The sequence below is a fragment of the Pan paniscus genome, chromosome 2 (genome assembly GCF_029289425.2).
Source record: "Pan paniscus chromosome 2, NHGRI_mPanPan1-v2.0_pri, whole genome shotgun sequence".
Classification (NCBI taxonomy): domain Eukaryota; kingdom Metazoa; phylum Chordata; class Mammalia; order Primates; family Hominidae; genus Pan; species Pan paniscus.
Genome location: NC_085926.1, coordinates 181,158,658 through 181,182,252, shown reverse-complemented (window position 1 = coordinate 181,182,252; position 23,595 = coordinate 181,158,658). Strand labels below are relative to the sequence as shown.

At 44.4% G+C, this 23,595-nt stretch overlaps 1 protein-coding gene across 2 annotated transcripts in view; it reads left to right on the top strand.

Moving 5' to 3' along the window:
* Nucleotides 1–23,595, top strand: part of MCF2L2 (MCF.2 cell line derived transforming sequence-like 2) — a 249,891-nt gene that overhangs the window by 117,447 nt on the left and 108,849 nt on the right. For both annotated transcript variants that reach the window (XM_034957782.3, XM_003831983.6), the window contains exons 8-14: nucleotides 122–246; nucleotides 865–979; nucleotides 2,058–2,177; nucleotides 11,726–11,917; nucleotides 14,793–14,984; nucleotides 16,483–16,660; nucleotides 22,733–22,833. In XM_034957782.3, the coding sequence (XP_034813673.1) occupies nucleotides 122–246; nucleotides 865–979; nucleotides 2,058–2,177; nucleotides 11,726–11,917; nucleotides 14,793–14,984; nucleotides 16,483–16,660; nucleotides 22,733–22,833 (1,023 nt within the window). The remainder of the gene's footprint in view (nucleotides 1–121; nucleotides 247–864; nucleotides 980–2,057; nucleotides 2,178–11,725; nucleotides 11,918–14,792; nucleotides 14,985–16,482; nucleotides 16,661–22,732; nucleotides 22,834–23,595) is intronic.

Below are 23,595 nucleotides of genomic sequence, written 5' to 3'. Positions count from 1 at the left end.
CTTCATCAGCATTTAATTTCCTAAATGAAAAATGTACTGATCTACTATTCTCTTCACCTCAATTCTACCAAGAATTTGTTTTTTCTAATTCCTTCTAAGAGAGACTACTTTTATTTTCTAGGATGAGCTGAAATTACTTGGAAAGCAGGGGACCACATTGCTGTCATGCATCCAAGAACCAGCAACCAAATATCCCAACAGCAAACTCAATCTCAACCAACTTGAGAATGTAACTACCATGGAAAGGTGAGTGAGTGAAGTGGAATCAGCCTTTTCAGGAGAGAATATGTAGACCTAGATGTTCTGGAGCAACCAAGAACAGATTGGAGCAGCCAATATTGGGTCTTGGTGGGGCCAAGGAAGAAGAATATTTGAGACAACAAAGGAAAAAAGAATACGTCCATCTGGCATCCACATACAGAGATCTTTTTATGAGCATTCTATTCCCCCCTCTTCAATGTATATGACATGTTCCCACCCTAGGATTTTGAGGGAGAGGGTAGTATTTACTGGGCTTCATTTCCAAGTAACAGTTTGGCTTGGAGCTGTGCTTTATATTCGTGTAGTCTCAGGTAGAAAGAAAGAAGGCATGAAGGTAAGATCAGCCGGAGCACATTCTAAAGCACAGCAGCTGCATCTGAAGCAAAGTCACTGCCTGCACTGTGGATGTCCTGATTGGAAAATGAAAGGTGCAAAGCCCGCTGAGCCAGAAGAAAGGCATAGGTGACACATGCTTTCATAATAAGGAGATGGTCACAATTGACACCACTGACCAAAGACACAGGTGTTCTAGCCATAGGCCTATATGGATGCCTGTGGAAATGAATGCTAACCTAACATCACTTTCTCATTCTTTCTTGAAAGGTTATTAGTTCAACTGGATGAAACAGAAAAAGCCTTTAGTCAGTTTTGGTCTGAGCATCATCTGAAGCTTAACCAGTGCCTACAACTACAGCATTTTGAGCACGATTTTTGTAAGGTATTCTTTTCTTGTTTACTGTAACTTTCTTTTCTGGTACCAGGACCTCTGGTTTTCTCTCCCTCCTCACTCTTTGGTATGGGATTTCCCTCTTTTCCCTAATCCAGCTTTCTCCTTATCTCCTTGCTTCATTACAGACCACCCCCTCCAACCCCTTCTCACTTTTTCAGTGGAGTCAAACTGTTCTAGAATCCCATTTACCTGTTGATGTACATGGCATTTCAGTGATGGTTTATCTTCCTTTTTTTTTTTGAAACAGGGTCTTGCTCTGTCACTCCAGCCGAAGTGCAGTGGTGTGATCATGGCTCACTGCAGCTTTGATCTTCTGGGCTCAAGCTATCCTCCCACCTCAGCCTCCCAAGTAGCTGGAATTACAGGCATGCCCCACCATCACACCCGATAATTTTTTTTTTGAGTTGGAGTCTCACTCTGTTGCCCAGGCTGGAGTGCAATGGCGCGATCTCAGCTCACTGCAACCTCCGCCTCCCAGGTTCAAGCGATTCTCCTGCCTCAGCCTCCTGAGTAGCTGGGACTACAGGTGCCCACCACCACACTCAGCTAATTTTTTGTATTTTTGGTAGAGATGGGGTTTCACTGTGTTAGCCAGGATGGTCTCAATCTCCTGACCTCTGTGACCTACCTGCCTCGGTCTCCCAAAGTGCTGAGATTACAGGCGTGAGCCACTGTGCCCAGCCCAGATAATTTTTAAATATTTTTGCAGAGACGAGGTCTCCCTATGTTGCCCAGGCTGGCCTCGAACTTCCAAGCACAAACAATCCTCCTGCCCCAGCCTCCCAAAGTGCTGTGATTATAGGCATGAGCCACTGGACCCAGCTATCTTCCTTTTTGATTGATTATCTGTTGAATATAGTTCTAATAGTTCAGCTACAGGTGAATTCTGCACCCCCAGCTTAATTTGAAAGTTAGTGAGCTGCAAAAAAAAATTTTTAACATATATAGATATATACAAGTCTTGAATCCTTTTTGGAATTTTGAGTTTTCTTGAAGCATAACAAACCTATACCTTCGGGTGAGTGAGTGTTGGTTTACTTCTGGACTGTTCTAATGTTTCTTGTAGGCTAAGCTTGCCCTGGATAATTTGCTGGAAGAGCAAGCAGAGTTTACAGGCATTGGAGACAGCGTGATGCACGTGGAGCAGCTTCTTAAGGAACACAAAAAACTGGAGGAAAAAAGCCAGGTTTGCTTTCTGACATTTTTGTGTACTGGGAGGGAGGTTGCTGTGGACAATGATGGATCATGTCCAGTCATTGCTATTGGAAGGTTGCTAAAGGACACAGGAATGCCCAGTCCTGCCCTTCAGTCACCCCAGGATCCCAAGGAGAGAGGCACATTAACAACTGCTATGAATAATACGTGCAGCACAGAGTCCTATTAAAGCTGCCGGAACATACAGTTGCAGTTGGACGCTCAGGTCAGGTGAGGACTCTGGACCAGCCCTGCCCTCTCACCTGGTCAGCAGCCAAGTGGGAGAAGGTCACAACAGGCTCATCACTCACCAGAACAATTATATCAGAGGCTCACCCATCAGCTTGAGCTCCTCCCTGGAGCCTGGACTAGGGGGCTGGGGGTTGTGGGGTTGGTAGTAAGGATGGAAAACTTTCAAAGGAGAAACCAGAAAAAAAAAACAACTAGTTTTATACCTGGAGCAAGACAATTAGATGGGGGAAATTGGTCCACGTTAGTTCCATTGCTACACAGAATTGGCAAAGCTTTCTCCTTTCTCATGTCCCAAGAGTTGTAAATGTGAAACTTGTAAAAGAATATGTATTTTACAGTCCCATACTGGAATTAAACAGTGTCCCAGATCCGCACACAAGTCAGCATTTAGAAATGATTCCATTTTAAGTGTTTACAGATTTAGTTTATTACAAATGAAGAAAGCTGAGTCGTCTCTTTCCAGAGAAGTTCCTTTCTGCTTGTTTGAAATTAGGTTCTCTATATTTTTGGGTCTTGGGGACCAAGTCCCCTGTGGTTAGCGCTTCCTTTCTTAGCTAATCTGGAGGCATGTTTCTCAGACGGCAATTTTGCAATACTAGAGATTTGCCAAAGTGTGAGCCTCTGGCCAGCAGCACAGATGTCACCTGAGTAAGCGCTAATTAGAAATATAAAATCTCAGACCCCACCCTGGAATTGGAATCTGCATTTTAAGAAGATCCCCAGGTGATTGACTTGTACGTTACAGTTGGAGACACACACCCCTAAAGGATACAAAACAAAGTATACCAAGGCCACACTGACTCTAAGAGCTGTTGGTTGTAGATTCTGAGCTGCAGGTGCTTGTGCACATGCATGAACACACAAACCCAGCTGTGTATCCAGATCCCCATTCAGGAATCCCATCCCTTCGTAGCGAGCGCTCTTTCTCTTACCAGTGACCATTTGACAGATAAACTAGTGCTAAAGACACATGAGTCATCAGGAACATTTATCAAACAATGGAAAAGTTGAATTTCATATATATGATGACTAGATACCTTAGATTCTCCAGGACAGCCCCAATCTTATATCATTTTAGTTTTTTCAAAATAATTTTTTACTGAATATAGATACTATATATTTTTGCTTATTCATATATTAAGAAAAAGTGCCTCATCAAAAAAAATGCCTTCATATATATATGAAAGTAGCTACTGACCTATCCAGAGGGTTATTTATTCATCAAGAGGTATTCCTTATCCTAGGTTCCATGGGTGCAGCGGTGAGCCAGGCAGTCCAGAATCTGCCCTCATGGAGCTTACATTCTACTGGAGAGAGACAGTTCACTAAAAAGCAATCAAATAAATAATAACATCAGATAGTAACAAGTGGTATAAAAAAGAAAACAAGATATAATAGAAAGTGACTGGGGATGCTACTTTAGCTAGAATGGTCTGGAAAGGCCTGAGAAGACGACCTTTGATCTGAGATCTGTTTGATCTGTGTAATCATGCAAAGACTTAGGGAATAGCATCAAGGCAAGAGCGAGCTGCAGGTGCAAAGGTCCTAAAGTGGAAATGAGCTTGGTGAGTTCAAGGAACATTGCTAGAGCAGGTGGGCCAGGAGGAAATGAGTGAACAGAGATGAGCAGAGGCCAGGTAGTCCTGTTGCACCCTGAGATCTTTTGTGAGGATTTGAATTTTATTCTCAGTGGAAGAGAAAGCCCTTGGAAGGCGCTCTGGGCTGTGTCTTGAATAGTGGCGATGGATCCGCATGACTGCATCACATTCTTTCTTTTGCCCACTTCCTTGAACTTGTGGTCCTTGGTATATACTTCAAAAGCTGCTGACCAGAGTTAGGGATGAAACCTGTGGTTATGGAACACAGGAATGCTCTGTGAACCCATGACCCACCTTTCGTGGGCAACATTCTTGAAGCAGCTAGACTAGCCCACTGTGGATGACCTGTGACTTGCAGGATTTGCAGACCTGTCACATCCTATGACTTGCAGATCTTATTTCTAAACTTGCTTCCTGAAGGATGTAGTACACCTGTGTCTCTGCCTTTGCGTAAATCAAACAAAGCTGTCTCATCGTAACTGAGATCGTTTTCAATATATCTTCCCTCAGACTTCTCAGACACATGACTTCTTCAGGTGATTAGGGCTTGGCTAATCTTTCCATTTGTCCTTTAAAGTGTTAAAGGAACAAGACTGTGTCTGGCCACAATCTGACAAATATCTGCCTGGAGTTTGTCCTTTACTCGGCACTAAGGGGCCAGCTCCCTCCCAGCACAGCCACACGCTGGCTCTGGGGTGTTGCCAGCTTCCTTATTCCACACAGTGACATCATTCTCACAAGTAACCTCAGAGTCAACTCACTAACCAGGCTCCTGTCGCATGCTGATTCAGCCTGTTCTTTATCTTGTTCTCGTTTGAGGGTTTAGCAGTCTTTTGAATGCTCCTTCCTGATTCTGAAAAACAGTAGTTTCAACCACTTACAGAAGGTCTTCTATAAAAGCAGAACTTGCTGCAGGGTTTTGACTGTGGGCCGTACTGAGACCCTTGCTGAGGGGCCAGCAGGGAACAGACCAGGACAGGGTGGAGGAACCACCTGATTTCAGCCTTGACCTCTCCCCATAAGGGTGCTGTGTCTAAGAAGGCATGGAACCCAGGCCATTAACATCCAAGGATGTCATATTGTTGGAGGGTCATGGCTTTGTGTACATGTGTGAAATTTTCAAACACACAGAGAAGCAGATAGACTGGCACAATGAACTCCAAGTGTCCATCATTCAATTTCAACAACCATTAGCTTTTTGCCTTTCTTGTTTCATCTGGCCCACCTCCCCATACACACACTCCATCCCGGTGGATCCTCTGTGGGTTTGTTCTAGATTCCCTGATAGAGTAGCATCACTCGCTTTCTCGCCATTTTCTTCCCTAGTAGGCACTCTCATCTCTCATCTGTTATACCAGCAGAATCCTCGGGGGGAAATAAACTGTTATTTCAATAAAGATTTCTGATTGCAACTTCTAAGCTGTAACTTGACGATCCAGCCTTCTGGAATTTTCAGCATCTGAAAGATCCCAGACGGGCTTGTGATCAGAGTACCAGATTTTAGCCATTTTTTCCCTCACTCTTTCTTTTTCACTTTGGAGATTTTGATGACTATTTATCCTGAGTGGGAGGTATATAAACTAAAAAAATAAGCTTGAATTTGGAGGTTTCACCATAAATTTCTTTGCAGGCACCAGGAGGATTTCATAGCACATGTATGTGTAGAGGCCAGGTGGGCTGGAAGGTGACAAGAACACAGGCTTTGGAAGTCAGATAGGGATGGATTCAAATCTTGGCTCTAACAAGTACCAGCTCTATGACCCTAGTCACGTTTCTTAGCCTTTCTGAATATGGTCCCCCTCATCTGTAAAGCAGAGGTAATAATTCCTACCTCACAGAGACCCTGTGAAGATTAAATGAGTTAGATGTGTGGTAGGGACTTCATGTGGTCGGCTTGCAATGTGGTTGGTGGTCAGTAGTCAGTGGTCAGAAACTATTGTTGTCCTTTCAATTCTGTAATAGTGACCTTCCAGCCATGTGGTGGCTAAATCCAGGTTGCTCCTTAGTTGCCCTTTTTTTTGAGACGGAGTTTCACTCTTGCCGCTCAGGCTGGAGTGCAGTGGCACAATCTCGGCTCACTGCAACCTCCGCCTCCTGGGTTCAAGCGATTCTCCTGTCTCAGCCTCCCGAGTAGCTGGGACTACAGGTACCCTCCACCACACCCGGCTAATTTTTGTATTTTTAGTAGAGACGGGGTTTCACCATGTTGGTCAGGCTGGTCTCTAACTCCTGACCTTGTGATCCGCTGGCCTTGGCTTCCCAAAGTGCTAGGATTACAGACGTGACCCACTGCGCCCGGCCTCCTCAGTTGCCTTTATGGGCGTTTCTCCCTAGACCCATTTGGACCTGTTACACACATCTTTCCTCTAACATCTCAAATGACTTCTGGACAGTTCTGAAGGGTGAAATACTATATGCCGAGGGAAGGGCAGGCTCTGATCACCACAGGGTGATTTGGAAGTATCCTGTGGTGAATTTCCCTGGACCCAGAAAATTCTGCCCTGTTCTTAATAAATTAGGCAGCTGGACTTAAAAAAAAAAAAGTGTCAACAGAGACTTTCATGCCAAGTCTCATGTTTCTATATTTGACTAAAGTCAGACAAGTTCGAGCAACCAAATGAGGTCTCTAAGTTTAGGCAGAACAAGTGCAGCCATTTTTCTCTGTGTATGTTGGTCTGAGCCAGATCCTGGAGCCGGACTGCCTGGGTTTGAAGCCTGGCTCTTCTCTTTCCTACCTGGGTCACCTTGGGCCATTGTGCTCCACTTCCCTTTGGTAAGACAGTACCTGTATCAAAGGGTTTGTTGTGAAGAGTTAAGGAAATAAGCAAATGTAAAGCATTCAGAACAGTGCCTGGCATATGGTAAGCTCTCAGTAGATGTTAGCTGTTGTTATTAACATTACAGAGGTAGAGGCATAAATTCTGAGCTATGGAACATGTGCTAGGTTCAGTCTGCAGTAGCTGAGCAGTGCTAGGAAAGGTCTGTCATTCATTCAACATCTATTCTGCAAATATTTATTCATCTCCTACCATGCCAGGTACTGTTTAAGTTCTGAGGACACAGCAGTGAACCAAAGAGTCAAAAATCACTGCCCAGACCAGGCGCGGTGGCTCACGCCTGTAATCCTAGCACTTTGGGAGGCCGAGGCGGGTGGATTGCCTGAGCTCAGGAGTTCGAGACCAGCCTGGGCAACATGGTGAAACCCCATCTCTGCTAAAAATTAAAAAAAAAAAAAATTAGCCAGGCATAGTGGTGGGCGCCTATAGTCCCAGCTACTCGGGAGGCTGAGGGAGGAGAATCGCTTGAACCCCGGAGGCAGAATTTTCAGTGAGCCTAGATCAAGCCACTGCACTCCAGCCTAGCTACAGAGCAAGATTCCATCTCAAAAAAAAAAAAAAAAAAAATCACTGCCCAGGGAGTGAGTATTCCAGTCATCTTGTAGGGGTGGTAACCAGTGCACCTGGGCCTTTGCTGTTTAGAACAAGTGTTCTGGGTATTTTTGCCTCAGTCCTTTTAACTAGCCACTACTTGATTTGTGTCACTCGTTTCTATACCAGTACTCCTCTTTGTTTTGTGCAGCATTTATTTGTAAGTACCTAAGATGCACCATGCACTGTTTTCAGTTGAATAAGAGCTGGTTCTGGACCATAGGTGTCTGTGGCATAGCGCAGGCAGCAGATAAGTGGTCACAACATAATGAAGCAGGTGCTCTGATCAAGAGAAGCACAGAGAAAGTTTTCTGGAGAAGGTGAAGTCTGAAATATGATTTAGATCGAGTTGGCCCCAGAGGAGTATGGGTGAGGGGGAGTAGGGAAAGATGGGCTTTCTAGGCAGACAGCAGGTGGAGAAGTGATGGAGGCCTGAAGCTGCCTGAATATTTGGGGAACAATAAATGGATAATTAGTATGGTTGCAGCAGAGAATGGAGTTGAGGAAGTGGAAGAGGACTTGGTAAGTCAGGCACACCCAGGTATGAGCTAGATAATGAAATTCCCCGTGTGCATTGCTCAAGAGTTTAAGCTTGCTCCTGAAGACCCTGGGCGCCCAGAAAAGGGCTTGAAGCTTGGGAGTGACGTAGACACAATAAGATATGTTGGAATCGCTGCTTTGCCAGCAGTCTGGAGCATGATTTGAAGGAGAGCCTGAAGAAAAGCAGGGAGACCAGTTGTCCCCATGAGAAGCCATGAGGCCTGAGCAGACAGTGACAAGGAGGTGGCAGAGACGGGGTCAGAATTTGAAAGGCATTAAGAAGGCGACGGTCCCTGCAGGGCTTCATGAATGACTGGGAGGGTAAGAGGAAAGGGGTTTGGAAATTGTTGAAACCATAAACCAGTGCAAGTTAAGAGAGGGGCAAGTTGTACGCACCTGGAGTTACCGTGACTCCTTATGTTACTGTAAACAGCTAAAGCAGTGCAGTGATGCACTGGATGCTTAGTGTGGCTGGCAGGGGGGCTCATGGGCTCTCTGCTCCTGGAGACCTTTTGGAATGTGGCAGTCATCTGTGCTGATTGCTTCACAGAGTTCCAGCCAAGCAGGTCACCGCATCATGTAGCTCATTGGCTCATTCATTTATTTTGTTGATCAAATATTTATTGCATGCCTACTAAATGCTCTCATGGAACTTACATTTTGGTGGGAGTGAGTGGAGGAGGGAGGAATTCTTTTTTTTTCTTTTTTTTTTTTTTTTTGAGACAGAGTCTCATTCTGTTGCCCAGGCTGGAGTGCAGTGGCACAATCTCAGCTCACTGCAACCTCCGCCTCCCAGGTTCAAGCTATTCTCCTGCCTCAGCCTCCCGAGTAGCTGGGACTACAGGTGTGTGCCACCATGCCTGGCTAATTTTTTGTCTTTTTTAGTAGAGATGGGGTTTCACCGTGTTAGCCAGGATGGTCTCGATCTCCTGACCTCATGATCTGCCCGTCTCAGCCTCCCAAAGTGCTGGGATTACTGGTGTGAGCTACCGCGCCCAGCCAGGAGGGAGGAATTCTACATTAAAGTAAATAAAGAAAATAGTTTTTAGATAGAGATGATGCTGTTAAAGAATTAAAGTGTGGGAGAGGGCCTAGGTGACTGGGCGAATGGGTTGTAGAGAATGACTTAAGATATAGTCGCCGGGGAAGCCCTGTGAGGAGGTGACCCAGGAACTCAGCTCTGCATGACCCAGGGAAGAACAATCCAGAGAAGGGTCGAGTCAGGAGCTAGTTTGGTGATCAGCCGTAAGCCGTATCTCTCAGCTGGATTCCTGCAGCAGCCCCTTAACAGGTCTCCCTGCATTTCCTCTTATTCTGGGCACTGTACCTGGAGTGGTCCTTTCAAAAACATGATCGAGATCCTCCCTCCAAACCCAGGGGCTTTCCTCTCACCCCGGCTATGGAACCCCCTCTTTCCTCTAGTTACGTCTTCCACTCATTTCCTTCTTGCTCCCTCTGCTGCAGCCACACTGGCCTCCTTCCTGCTACCCGAACTTGTCAATCACGCCTTCACCTCCCAGCCCAAGTACTGCACGGCTTGTCCCTGACTTCAGGTCTCGGCTTGTATGCAGAGCGCTCCCAAGACCATGCACACATTTCTTCGAAGATTCACTAGGAGGATTCTGCATGTAGCTGTATTAGAGTTATGATCTATTAAGATGAGAAAGTACTAAGCAAAATTAGCAAAGGAGAAAGGCATGCGAGGTGAAGTCTGGAGGAAACCAGGCACAAGCTTCTTAGAATCCTCTCCTGTGGGAGTCTCACAGGACATACTTCCTGCCCCCATCTGTGGGTTGTGACAACATGTGTGAAATATTGTCTACCAGGGAAGCTCATTAGAGACTCAATGCCCAGAGGTTTTATTGGTGGCTGGTCATGTCGGCAGCTTCTGTCTGGCAAGTACCAAGATTTCAGACTCCCAGAAGAAAAAGCAAGTAATCACCATAAACCATACTGTTGGCACAAACAGTTCAGGGATCATGAACCATTCACATTAGGGAATGGAGGGAACCTTCCCAAAATCTAAGTTCCTAGATGCCAACAAAGGGCCAATCTTAAAATCGGGTCTTTCTTTCTAAGGCTGTAGTGTCAGGCTTTCTTTTCTTTTCTTTTCTTTTTTTTTTTTTTTTTGGAGACGGAGCCTAGCTCTCACCCAGGCTGGAGTGCAGTGGCGCGATCTTGGCTCACTGCAACCTCCTCCTCCCAGGTTCAAGCAATTCTCCTGCCTCAGCTTCCAGAGTAACTGGGACTATCGGCGCATGCTGCCATGCCTGGCTAATTTTTTTTATTTTAGTAGAGATGGGGTTTCCCTGTGTTGCCGAGGCTGGTCTCCAACTCCTGAACTCAGGCAATCCGCCTGCCTCGGCCTCCCAAAGTGCTAGGATTACAGGCGTGAGCCACCACAGCCTGGCCTAGTCTCAGGCTTTCTATGTGAAGTCTTTTCTGCATAGCTTGAGTTCTCCTTCTCAGGGAGACTGTCTCACCATCCGATTTAAAATTCTAGCTCCAGCACTCCCTGCCCTCCCCACCATCTAATTTTTCTCCACATACTCGTCACTGTCTAAGATACCATATGACCTACACATGCACTTGTTTATTGCCTCTGTCTCCCATTAAAATGTAAGCTTCATTTCATGAGGTGGGGGTTTTTGCCTGCTTTCTTTACCAATGAACCCCCAGCACCTATGACAGTGTTTGGCAAATAGTAGGTTCTCAATAATATGAGAAGGATGAATGAAGGAATGCTTAAACAAACAGGAAAACTTGGCACGTGTGGTTAGAGCGAAGTGTCATGCAGAAAGAGGTAGGAAATGTGATTGAGCAGACAGGGTCAGTGTAGACAGGGCCCTTACAGGCTTTGGGAAAGGGTTTAGACAAGCATATCTCTTTTTTTTTTTTTTTTTTGAGATGGAGTCTTGCTCTGTCACCCAGGCTGGAGTGCAGTGGCGCAATCTCAATTCACTGCAATCTCCACCTCCCGGGTTCAAGCGATTCTCCTGCCTCAGCCTCCTGAGTAGTTGGGATTACAGACACCTACCACCACGCCCATCTGATTTTTGTATTTAGTAGAGACGGGGTTTTTCCATGTTGGTCAGGCGCGTCTTGAACTCCTGACCTCAGGTGATCCGCCCACCTCGGCCTCCCAAAGTGCTGGCATTACAGGTGCGAGCCACCACGCCCAGCCTAGACAAGCATATTTCTTAAGTGTCATGACCACCTTTGAGTTGTCCAAATCCAATTTTCACCAGTGTTTCAACTTCAGCTCACCCCCAACTCTCCTCAAGGACAGGTGTCAGTCCCTCTTCTTGTTCCTTTAGTTAATAGGGGTATTCAAAATCTCTTATTATGTGCACTCCATGCTTTTCTGCCCTAGAGTTTATTGCAATTGTAATAAGTTAACGATTTGTGTAATTTAGTTGATATCTGAATTCTCCATTAATCTGAAAATTTTGGGCTTGTTAACACTATATCCTCGATGTCTAGCCCAGAACTCAACAGGTATTTGAATGAATGACTGCTGTTGTTCAGCATGTGGACAACTCTGGGCCAGGCTTAACTTCCTGGGCCTGGAACCATTCAGAGCTTTCTCAGGTTCTCCAGCCTGCATCCTGGGTTAGCATCTCCACAGCCTCCCTCCAGGCTTGAAGCACACAGTACCAGGCAGCTCTCAGCCTCATGATGCTCTGACTTCTGATGCCTGGCTGTGGGTGTTCACTTTGCAGGAGCCCCTGGAAAAGGCCCAGCTGCTGGCACTGGTTGGGGACCAGCTCATCCAAAGCCACCATTATGCAGCAGATGCCATCAGGCCCCGGTGTGTGGAGCTCAGGCACCTCTGTGACGATTTCATCAATGGAAACAAGAAAAAATGGGACATTTTAGGAAAGTCCTTAGAGTTTCATAGACAGCTGGACAAGGTGAGCAAAACACAGCCAAGAACATGATGTCTGCAAGATTTTCTGTGAAGAAGCTTCCATCATACTCGCCCTCCCTTCCTTGTGTGATTGCTGAGAGGCTTGAGTGCTTTACGTGAAAAGATGTTCAAGAGGCATTAAAAACTGTGCAGATCCTGGGGTGTAGAAGTATACCTGGCACGAAGGTAAAAAGTGCTCTGGCCATCCCACCACATCCCATTAAAGTTAACTGAAGCCCATTTCTATCTGTGTGGAGCCGGACTTTAAGAGTGTGTTTTGGCTTGGCCCTGTGGGAACACTTCTTGATTCCCCTTCAGGTGTACAGAGAACCAAGCACTATATTTGCAGAGTGCTTCCCTCATATAAAGGCAAAGGGTTTTGACTCTTTTTGGAGAAGCTTAAGTAATAACGACCATTTTATACCCCCTACCATGTATCGAGCACCTACTGTATTCCTACCAGGAACAGAATTATGTAATCTATTTATAATCCTCAAGACAACCTCTGAGGAAGGTATTAATGGCCTCATTGTGCAGAGGCAGAAACTGATACTCTGCTGGGTCTCAAAATGTAGCACACGAGAATCACCTAGTGAGCTGTTATATGGCAGATTCCCTTATGCACTGCCCTGAAGACTCAGCATCGATAGGTCTGGAATACTGCCCAGGAACTAGTATTTTAGTAAAGTGTCTAAATGATTCTGGTGCAGGTGGTGCAGGGATGACACCAAGAAACCCTGGGGTAAATGACTGCCCAAGACCACACATGGTGCACACAGGGGAAGCCAGAATTAAAGTCAGGCCTGCCAGATTCCACACCAAGGCTTCACAGGATAGACAGCAAAGGCGCATGCCAGGGGCCCACAAGGAGAGGGGTGCCCTTTGGAGGTGACCTCTAGGGTATGTTCCCAGTCAGCAGGAGCAGCGGTTTCTGGAGTCTTCCCTGTCAGCTGGTCCCAGGCAGCATGTGGCTGACGGCAATGAGTCAGCATGCTCCATCCCCACAGCTGTTCCTCTTGCATGGCAGGGGGCGCCCACCCAGGCTGCTTACCTCATCCCATTGCTAAAGGGATTTTAATGTCAATGAAATATAGTTGTTTCAGAAGCAAGTAGCTCCGAAGGGGCTGGTGCGCAGCCTGCTCTGTGTGCTGAGCTCGCTGTGGGATCAGCTGCTGTTTTCCCAACTCCATTTTTGCTCCAGAGATAATAAGCCTGGGTGTGTGTGTGTGTGTGTGTGTGTGTGTGTGTGTGTGTGTGTGTGCGCGCGCGCATGTGTGTTTGAGAGAGAGAGAGGGAGACAGAGAGAGAGAGAAAGCAAGTAGCCATAGTAACTCTACAGAAAATCCCAGCCTAATGTTTTTTGCAGATCTAGGCATGATGTGTAAAGAGAAAGTTTTCACAGCATATATCAAAGCATGAGTTCATATTATTGTGGAAATCCAAAAATGTAGGAAGAAAAAGGTTACTCATGGGCACGTACATATCCCACTATCCCCCATCCCTACATAATGGTAATTATTAATTCTGAAATATCTTTATGATTTTTTATTATTCTAAATGTGGCACATATTCACTGTAAATAATCTAGGAAAAAAATAAGACAAAAACTTAAGTTGCCTATCGTTTTCCCACTTAGAAAGACAACCACTTTGGCGTGTTGCATTTTGATCTTTTTTCTCTGTATAGTTATTTTATATTGCTTTTCAGGTCACATGGTAAATGGAAATGCAGAGGTATTGGCACTGGAAGCTTCTTTTCATATAACTCTTCAGGTAGCATAAGGGCTCCCTGTCTTTCTGTTCAAGTGTCTCAGTGGAGTTCAAAAGAGCAAAGAAAATGAGTCTTTTTAAAAAATTGAATAATTAGAACTCATCACCTATCTAATGTCCTCCCAGCATCCAGAAACTCTTGAGTATTGCTGTGCTGAGTTACAAAGCTTTGCATTCTTGCTTCCTTAGGAAAGACAAATGCCAGTAAATGCAAATAGGGATCACCTGGGAATCCAAAGACGAAGGTTGTGTTTTTGTTAAAAGGGACATGCACTTCTCCCAGGAAATGTAAGGGCCAGGTCTAATGTCTTATTAATCACCCTGTGTTCTGGTAACCAATTTGGATGCAAGAAGAGTGGACTAGCAGGTAAACCCCAAAAGCCATTGATTACATTTCTCTATGGTTAGACCAGCCTAAGAGATATTTAGCTATAAGGCTGGGTGGGTGCAGTGCCTCACACCTGTAATCCCAGCACTTTGGGAGGCCGAGGTGGGAGGATTGCTTGAGCCCAGGAGTTCGAGAGCAGCCTCGGCAACATGGCCAAAACCTGTCTCAAAAAAAGGAAAGAAAGAAAGAGAGAGAGACAGAGAGAGAGACAGAGAGAAAGAAAGAGGAAGGAAGGAAGGAAGGAAGGGAGGAAGGAAGGAAAAATTAGCCTGGTGTGGTGGCACGCATCTGTAGTCCCAGCTACTCAGGAGGCTAAGGTGGAAGAATCCCCTGAGCCTGGGGTAGACCTCTCCAGGCTGCATTAAGCCATAATTGCACTACTGCACTCCAGCCTGGGTGACAGAGTGAAACCCTGTCTTAAATTAAATATATATTTAGCTGTCTCCTCCTGGAGATGTAGCAATTACTGTTAATGGAAGAGACTCATTTTGCTGACCGAGTGACTTCCCTGAGAAGTGGACAGGTATCAGTTGGTTTGGGTTTGTCCCCCTCATAGTGTAATTTACAGTGGTTAGACCCCTTAAACTCGATGCCGTCCCATGACAATTTCCCATTGTCTGGGAATCCTTGTAGACACCTTACAAGCTCAGACCTGCTGAGGATTACGGTGGCTCTGAGTTGTGGTCAGGCGAAGTGCACAGGGCACTGTTTCTTTCCAAAAGGTCAGCCAATGGTGTGAGGCAGGAATCTACCTCTTGGCTTCCCAAGCTGTAGACAAGTGCCAGTCTCGAGAAGGGGTTGACATCGCCTTGAACGACATTGCGACATTCCTGGGCACAGTCAAGGAGTACCCGTTGCTCAGCCCCAAGGATTTTTACAACGAGTTTGAGTTGCTGCTCACCCTCGATGCAAAGGTAATGCTTCCGGGTTATTTTGATCCTGTGGTTGGGAAACGGATAGGGGAGGGAGGGACTGTACCTTCTTCCTGATAAAGTACACACAGGTTACTGAGCAGGCTGAATTGAGTGGGCTCACTGGTTCCGAAGCCCTCCGGCAGCCTCTTAGACTCTCGGCCTGAACGTCCTGGCATACTGAGTCTTCGTCTGACTCAAATCAGTCATTTCTCTATTAATGCTTGTGAGCATTCCTGATGTACCATGTGCTGTGCTGAGTGCTGAGGATACCATGATGATTAGAAATAGGCATGCTTCCATCCCTCACTGAGCTTACAGTTTGTGGGAGAGGCTGACATTAACAAAATAATCACACTAAAATGTGTTACAAGCTGATATAAGTGCTGTCAAGGAGGGATGCAGGGTCAGGCATGTGACAGAGGAACTTGACCTGGACTGGGGTCAGAGAAGGCTCTCGGGAAGAGTCACTTGAGCTAAAGCCTGGAGAACGAATAGACAAGATGGGAGAGCCTTTCCGGACAGGAGGAACAGCATGTGCAAAGGCTTCAGGGCTGGAGGGAGCCTGGCACAGTGCAGACCAAAAGGTCAGGGTGCTGGAACCTAGAGAGCAATGGAAGTGTGTTTTGGGTGAGGTTAGAGAGAGGCAGGCAAGGTAGGCTTTGTGGGCCACATGAGCGAGTTTGGATTTAAGCAGGGGGATAACTTGATTGGATTTGCATTTGAGAAGCATATTCTTCCATGAAGCCAGCAGGGTTGTAGGTAGCACACCTTCCTCTGAGAGCCACATCATCACCTTGTCTGCACCTCTGGTTTAGGAGCTTCTTTTAATCAGCTTCCTGGGCACAAAGAAAGGAAGAGAAGATGCAGTGGAGGAACAAAGAGATTATATCCAGCCTGTCTAACTGTTTGTGTAATTCTGGGGAATGCCCTGAAGTCCATCCATGGACTCAGGCCAAAATTCTTTGCTGTCTAACATGACACAAGCCACATTGTATTCTAATTGTTTGTTTGTTTATTTCTGAGACGGAGTCGCTCTGTCGCCCAGGCTGGAGTGCAGTGGCATGATCTCGGCTCACTGCAACCTCTGCCTCCTGGGTTCAAGCGATTCTCCTGCCTCAGCTTCCCAAGTAGCTGGGATGACAGGTGCCAGCCACCACACCCGGCTAATTTTTGTATTTTTAGTAGAGATGTGATTTCACCATGTTGACCAGGCTGGTCTCAAACTCCTGTGCCAGGGTGTTCCAGGCACTGGAGACGCCATAGTGAAAGGATGTAGTCATTGTCCTCAAGGGTCTCAAGTAGGAGAGGCTAATCCTTAGATACATAATTCTGGAGCATGGCAGGACCTGCAGCGACTTGCATAGTGATGCCCAGAGGGGGTCACCTGAGGGAGGTAGGGATGGGGGGAGTAGGGGAAGGTGGGAGAAAGGGAATGCTTCGTGTCCTCAGGCTGTATACAGAGAGACCTGTTCATCATGATTTGCTTTTGTTACTGTAGGCCAAAGCCCAGAAAGTTTTGCAGAGGCTGGATGATGTCCAGGAAATATTTCACAAGAGGCAAGTGAGTCTGATGAAACTGGCAGCCAAACAGACTCGTCCAGTGCAACCTGTGGCCCCACATCCTGAGTCTTCACCAAAATGGGTGTCATCAAAAACCAGCCAGCCCTCCACCTCGGGTAGGTTATTTGAGGAAAAGAAGCTTTGTGGCTTTTGTGTTTCATCAGCACCATGAGGACTGTGACTGGTTGTCTACAATGGATAATGGTCGCTGTTTTAACAGATACTATTTAAAACAAACTACAGATATAGCATAGTGCAGACATGGAAGACATAAACACTTAGATAACACCAAGTGCCTGGATGCAAGGAGAAACACACAATCTACTGAAGGAATAATAAAAATGCATCATAAAGGCCGGGTGCGGTAGCTCACGCCTGTAATCCCAGCACTTTGGGAGGCCGTGGCGGGTGGATTATCTGAGGTCAGGAATTCGAGACCAGCCTGGCCAACATGTTGAAACCCATCTCTACTAAAAATATAAAAATTAGGCTGGGTGCGGTGGCTCACGCCTGTAATCCCAGCACTTTGGGAGCCTGAGGCGGGCAGATCACGAGGTCAGGAGATCGAGACCATCCTGGCTAACACGGTGAAACCCCATCTATACTAAAAATACAAAAAATTAGCCAGGCGTGGTGGCGGGCACCTGTAGTCCCAGCTACTCGGGAGGCTGAGGCAGGAGAATGGCGTGAACCTGGGAGGCAGAGCTTGCAGTTAGCGGAGATGGCGCCACTGCACTCCATCCTGGGTGACAGAGCGAGACTCCGTCTCAAAAAAAAAAAAAAATATATATATATATATACACACACACACACACATACACATATATGTATATACACATATATATACACACACACACATACACATACATATATATATAAATAAATTAGCCTGGGCATGGTGGCGGGCGCCTGTAATCCCAGCTACTCAGGAGGCTGAGGCAGGAGAATTGCTTGAACCCGGGAGGCAGAGGTTGCAGTGAGCAGAGATTGCGCCATTGCCCTCCAGCCTGGGCGACAAGAGCAAAACTCTGTCTCAACAACAACAACAACAACAAATGCATCATAATAATAACAACATAATAATAACAGCATAAAATAGACCCCATTCAGGACCTTTAAAAGGCCCACGTTTTATTAGCAATGGAGTAGTAAAATTGGTTCTTTGAGCAAAGATTTAAAAAATAGGTAAGTTCTTATGCCAATCCCACATGGTCCTGATTACCATAGCTTATTAGTCAGCCTTTAAGATCAAGTCATGCGATGTTCCAACGTTGTTCTTTTTCAAGGTTGTTTTGGCTATTTTAGGTCCTTTTCATTGTTCCATAAATTTTAGAATCACCTTTCAATTTCTGCTGGGATTATGATAGGGATTACACTGGATATATGAGCTAATTTGGAGAGAACTATTATCTTACCAATATTGACTTTTCCAATTCCTGAATATGTTATAACTTACGTTTTTTAGGTCATCTTTAATTTCTCTCAACAATGCAGTCGTTTTGAGTGTAAAGGCCTTAGGCATTTAACATTTTTTTAATCCTATAATGAATGGAATTTACCATATATAATTAAGAATAGGAATAGATTTCTATATAGAAATATAATCCTATCATCTGTGAATAGGGATGCTTTTACTTTTTTCTGTTTCAATCTTTATACTTTTTTTCTTGTCATATTATAATGACTGGGACCTCCACTACAATGTCAAATAGAAATGGTGAGAGCAGACATCTGTGTGTTTTCCCAATATTAGGAAAAGAGTTCAGTTTCATCTTTAAGTATGATGTAAGCTATAGGTTTTCCACAGATGTCTTTTATCAGATTGAGGGAATTCCCTTCTATTTCTGTTTTTTAGGAGAGTTTTTATCATTAATGATTATTGAGTTTTCAAATGCTTATTTGGTCCATGTATTGAGAGAATGATATGGTTTTTCTTCTTTATTTGTTAATATGGTAAATTACAATGATTTGTTTTCAAATGTTAAAACAACTGTACATCCTTGGAATAAACTGCCCTTGGGCAGGATGTACATGTCATTTGTTTGTGTCGTGTATTGTGGACCTCTGTCATTAAGCACATACATATTCATGGTTTTTATGTCTTTCAGATATATTAGCCCTTTTATAATTATGAAATGTCTCTCCTTCCCTCCTTACCTCTAGAAATACTCTTAAAGTCTATCTTGTGCGATATTGTCATAGCCATTCCAGTTTTCTCATGTTTAGTGTTTGCAGAACATATTTTTTTTGTTTTCTATTCTTCTGTCTTTGTATTTAAAGTATATTTGTTGTAGGCAGCATATAGTTGGGTCTTGCCTTTTTATACACTGTGACCTCTGCCTTGTAATTGGAGTGATTAGATTTTTATGTTTATATCCATCATCATTATTGATATAGTTGGATTTAGAGTTCCTGTTTTGTTATCCTATATGTCTCATGTGCTTTTTATTCCTCTTTTCCTCCTTTCCTGCCTTCCTTTGGGTTAGTAAATATTTTTTAATATTTTGTTTTAATTCCTCTATCGGCTTGTTATCATATCTCTTTGCACTGTTTTTCACCAGACTGGGGATTACCATATGCATCCTTAACTTGTCATGATCTATTGAGTTAGTTTCGTACCATTCTATGCAAAATATAGGAAATCATACTACATACTACAACGTCATACTTCCATATGCTCCCCATCCATCCTCTGTGCTATTCTTATCATAAATATCACATCTATATATGTTAATCCCCCACTATGGTATTATAATTTTTGCTTTAAATAGTCATGTATCAAATTAAGAGAAATACATACGTGTGTGTGTGCCTGCGTGTGTGTGTGTGTGTGTGTGTGTGTGTATATACATACCCCCTTATTCACCATTTCTGGGGTTCTTCATTCCTTATTATAGATTTGAATTACTATCTTGTGTCATTTCTCTTCGGAATAAAGAGCTTCTGTTAGTATTTATTGTTGGGGAGTCTACTAGCAACAAATTCTTTTCTTGTCTTTATTTTTTCCTTTTTGTGGAGAACGCGATCTTGCTATATTGTCCAGGCAGGTTTCGAACTCCTGGGCTCAAGCTATCCTCCTGCCTCTGCCTCCCTAAGAGCTGGAATTACAGTTGTGAGCCACCATGCCTGGCCTGTTAGCAATAAATTCTTTCAGTTTCTGTTTATCTGAAAATTGTGGGGTGTTTTGGTAATTCTCCATTTAGCACAATTTACAATCCCTTGTCTTCCACCATGTATCCTACTTTTTAGAAGTAAGCCTTGATAACATTTAGTATATTTCTTTCCTGAATTTTTATCTGCAAACACACACACACACATCCACGTATACACTCTAACACACTTGCATGCACATACCACAGACATACCCAAACATACACAGAGACACCCTTCTTAGATGATTGGAAACAGAACTCGGTTCTCTTGACCTTTCGTCTGTCCTCAAGCTAAACTATGTTCACATCTATGACTTGGCCTCATTCATTGTTTCCAGGTACATATGTTTGTTTCAAGTAAATAAAGCAGGAATTACAGGGTTGTTTCTCAGCTTTTCAAATACAAGATTTCATAATAGATAACACTCCTTCCCAGAATAAATAGGTCTTTGTCAAGTCTGAACAGGTTGTCATTGACCTAAGTCAAACAACTAGCTCGTTTTGCAGAACAATCCTGCACTTTTGTTTTTGGCAAGTATCTACTGAGTGTGGACTCCAGCAAGTCACTAAAAGGATTTTCAAACATTTTTGTCTGATTCCTTAGTAACTGAGTCTGTGCCAAGATAAGCAATTGTATTTCACAGTGTAAAGAAGATGTGTGGAGGGGCTTAAGAGCTGGAATTTCAGCTCTGACTCTAGTTAGCTGGATGCCTTGGCTACAACTTCTAACACCTCTGAAGTTCATAAGGAATGTGAAAAAACTTTTTAGTGCCATGTGGCAATAATAGCTAAAATGTGTTATGCATTGTATATGATCTACATTCTTCACAAATGAACTCATTAAAGCCTTATCACAGCCCTTTACTATAGGATTTCTCATTTTTCCCTACTTTACAGATGAAAAAGGTAAGGTACAGAGGTGACTGTAATCATGTTTGTCTCGTGCATGGAAGAGCAAGGTTTGAACACTGGCAGTGTGGCTTCTGCGGCCCCACATTTCACTGCTTCACTCTACTTACAGTGTCAAGGACAGGCGCTTCTCAGTCATGGTGTCACAAATTATAGTGCATGCATTTCTAGCATCTACTTACTGTGCCTGGAATCACTCACTTTATAGAGATCCCACAGAGAGGGAGGAGCCCAAAGGATTGTCTGTTATTACAAAGCAGCATTAATGGTAATATGTATAACCCGGGGTAGCAGTGTAATTTTCTGCGATTTTCAACATAACATCTATGAAAAACCCATAGAAAGCCCAAGCTGCTTCCAGTTGGCTCACAGAATGGAAGGGTTGGAAGGGGCCTCTGGAGATCAGATGGTCAACCTCCATCAAGTCTACCATAGCTAAGAATCAGGGTGATATATTGGTGGCATTCGATGAATGGCATTTTGGTCTTGGGACCTACAAGTGCTAAAATTGGCTGGGCACAGTGGGTCACACGTGTAATCCCAGCACTTTGGGAGGCCGAGGCAGGCAGATCATGAGGTCAAGAGAGTAAGACCATCCTGTCCAATGTGGTAAAACTCCGTCGCTACTAAAAATACAAAAATTAGCTGGGTATGGTGGTGCGCGCCTGTAGTCCCAGCTACTTGGGAGGCTGAGGCAGAAGAATCGCTTGAACCTGGGAGGCGGAGGTTGCAGTGAGCTGAGATCACACCACGGCACTCCAGCCTGGCGACAGAGCGAGACTCCGTCTCAAAAAAAAAAAAAAAAAGAAAAGAAATGCTCAAATCCTGCCTGGGATTAATCACGTCTCCTGTGAGTTTCCCAAGGGACCAGCATATACAAGGGTGGTGACTGTGACAAATAAGAATTCAAAGTACCTCTTATCTATTAGCCTTGTGGCCATCACCCACAATGCTTGGCAAAGCTGGTAAGGTGGGTTAGGAAGCCTTGAGGCCTAACCAGGGCTTCTCCTCTCCAAGTCCCAATTTTACTACCAAATGGCCATGGAGCTTGAAGAAAGGATATTTCCCAGGTGGGGAGAAGGGAGATAGAGTGACCAAGAGAAAAGAGCAAGAGCAGCAGGCATGGCCATCCTCTTACAATACAATCATAGTATGATTGTGTGTGTACATGTATGTGTGTAAAAAGAGGGAGAGCATTTGAAAGAAGACTGTAAGGAAATATACTAAGTGATTGTGCTTCAGTGTTAAGATTTTAGTGTTTTTCAGATTTTCTGTAATAAGCAAAAATTAATTTCCTTTATAATGGAAAATATATTCAGTACAATGTAGTACCTAGAATTTAGTGTTTGAATCCAAGAACAACATCAAGTGCAACATTATGCTGTACACATGATGCATGCCAAAGCAGCAGTGTGTAAAAGAATCCATAAAGTTTGTAATATGGAAGAGTTCATGAGGAGAGTGGCCTTTTTGTTTGTTTGTCTGTTTGTTTGAGATGGAGTCTAGCTCTGTTGCCCAGGCTGGAGTGCAGTGGCGCAATCTCAGCTCACTGCAACCTCCGCCTCCCAGGTTCAAGTGATTCTCCTGCCTCAGCCTCCCAAGTAACTAGGATTACAGGCACTTGCCACTGTTCCCGGATAATTTTTGTATTTTTAATAGAGACGGGATTTCACCATGTTGGCCAGGCTGGTCTCGAACTCCTGACCTCAGGTGATCTGCCCGCCTCAGCCTCCCAAAGTTCTGGGATTACAGGTGTGAGCCACCAAACCCAGCCAAAAGTGACCTTTTAGCTGGGCCTTAAAAATGGGAATGACAGAAAATCTACTATTCTTTACCACATTGCTATATGTACAGATTTGTTGTAGTTTAATGTTTCATATGGTGCTGGGTGTGACTTTTTTCTCTTCTGCTGAAATGTCAAGTCCCTGGAGTCAAGGATTCTATTTCTTCTCTGTGTCTCTCCTTCACCTCCAATTTCATCCACCCCTAGGAAATCAACGCAGCAGCTCAACTGAGCTTTTATAGTTAACCACATTGACATGGTCCAGCTATTTGTCCAAATCAGACAAAGTGCACTGAGTTATAATTTATAAGTCAAATAACCACATTAATGGCAGGTTTTCTTAGTCCCTCTAGCTCGTCCTCTGAGAACGTCTGAGGAACCTTATACGGAGACAGAGTTGAACTCCCGGGGAAAGGAAGATGATGAGACTAAATTTGAAGTCAAGGTAAAATTACCTTCATTTTACTTATAGAACTTCCTGACAAGAGGGAAGATTGCTGTCACAATTATCAATAAATCAACAAATTGTGTTTCCTTAATCTGTACCTAAGGCACATAGCACAGACTAGTGCTTTCAACAACTGGGGTTTATAGGATTTTTTTTCTTTTCATCCTTTTCTTTCTTCTTAACGGCAGCTAGAAGTGAAAGCTATTTGGTCATGTATGTAATTATTGGTAGATACTGTTGTAGTAAAAGAAAAATCATTTTATTTATTTCTGTAATCTGCCTTCATATTTAAAATTGGCAGATCAGTGTATGGTTCATGTATAAAAAGAGCATGACAGGCCGGGCGCGGTGGTTCACGCCTGTAATCCCAGCACTTTGGGAGGCCGAGGTGGGAAGATCACGAGACCAGTCTGGCTAGCATGGTGAAACCTTGTCTCTACTAAAAATACAAAAATTAGATGGGCGTGGTGGCAGATGCCTGTAATCCCAGCTACTCAGGAGGCTGAGGCAGGAAAATCGCTTGAAACTGGAAGGTGAAGGTTACAGTGAGCAGAGACTGTGCCACTGTACTCCAGCCTGGGCAACAGAGCGAAACTACGTCTCAAAAAAAAAAAAAAAAAAAAAGCATGACAAAATTGCACAGAGCTGCACACACACATGCACACACACAAGTGGGTGAATAACTGGTGAACCCTGAATAGGCTCTGTGGATTGTGCCAGTGTCAATTTCTTAGATGTTAACATTGGACGAGGTTTGGA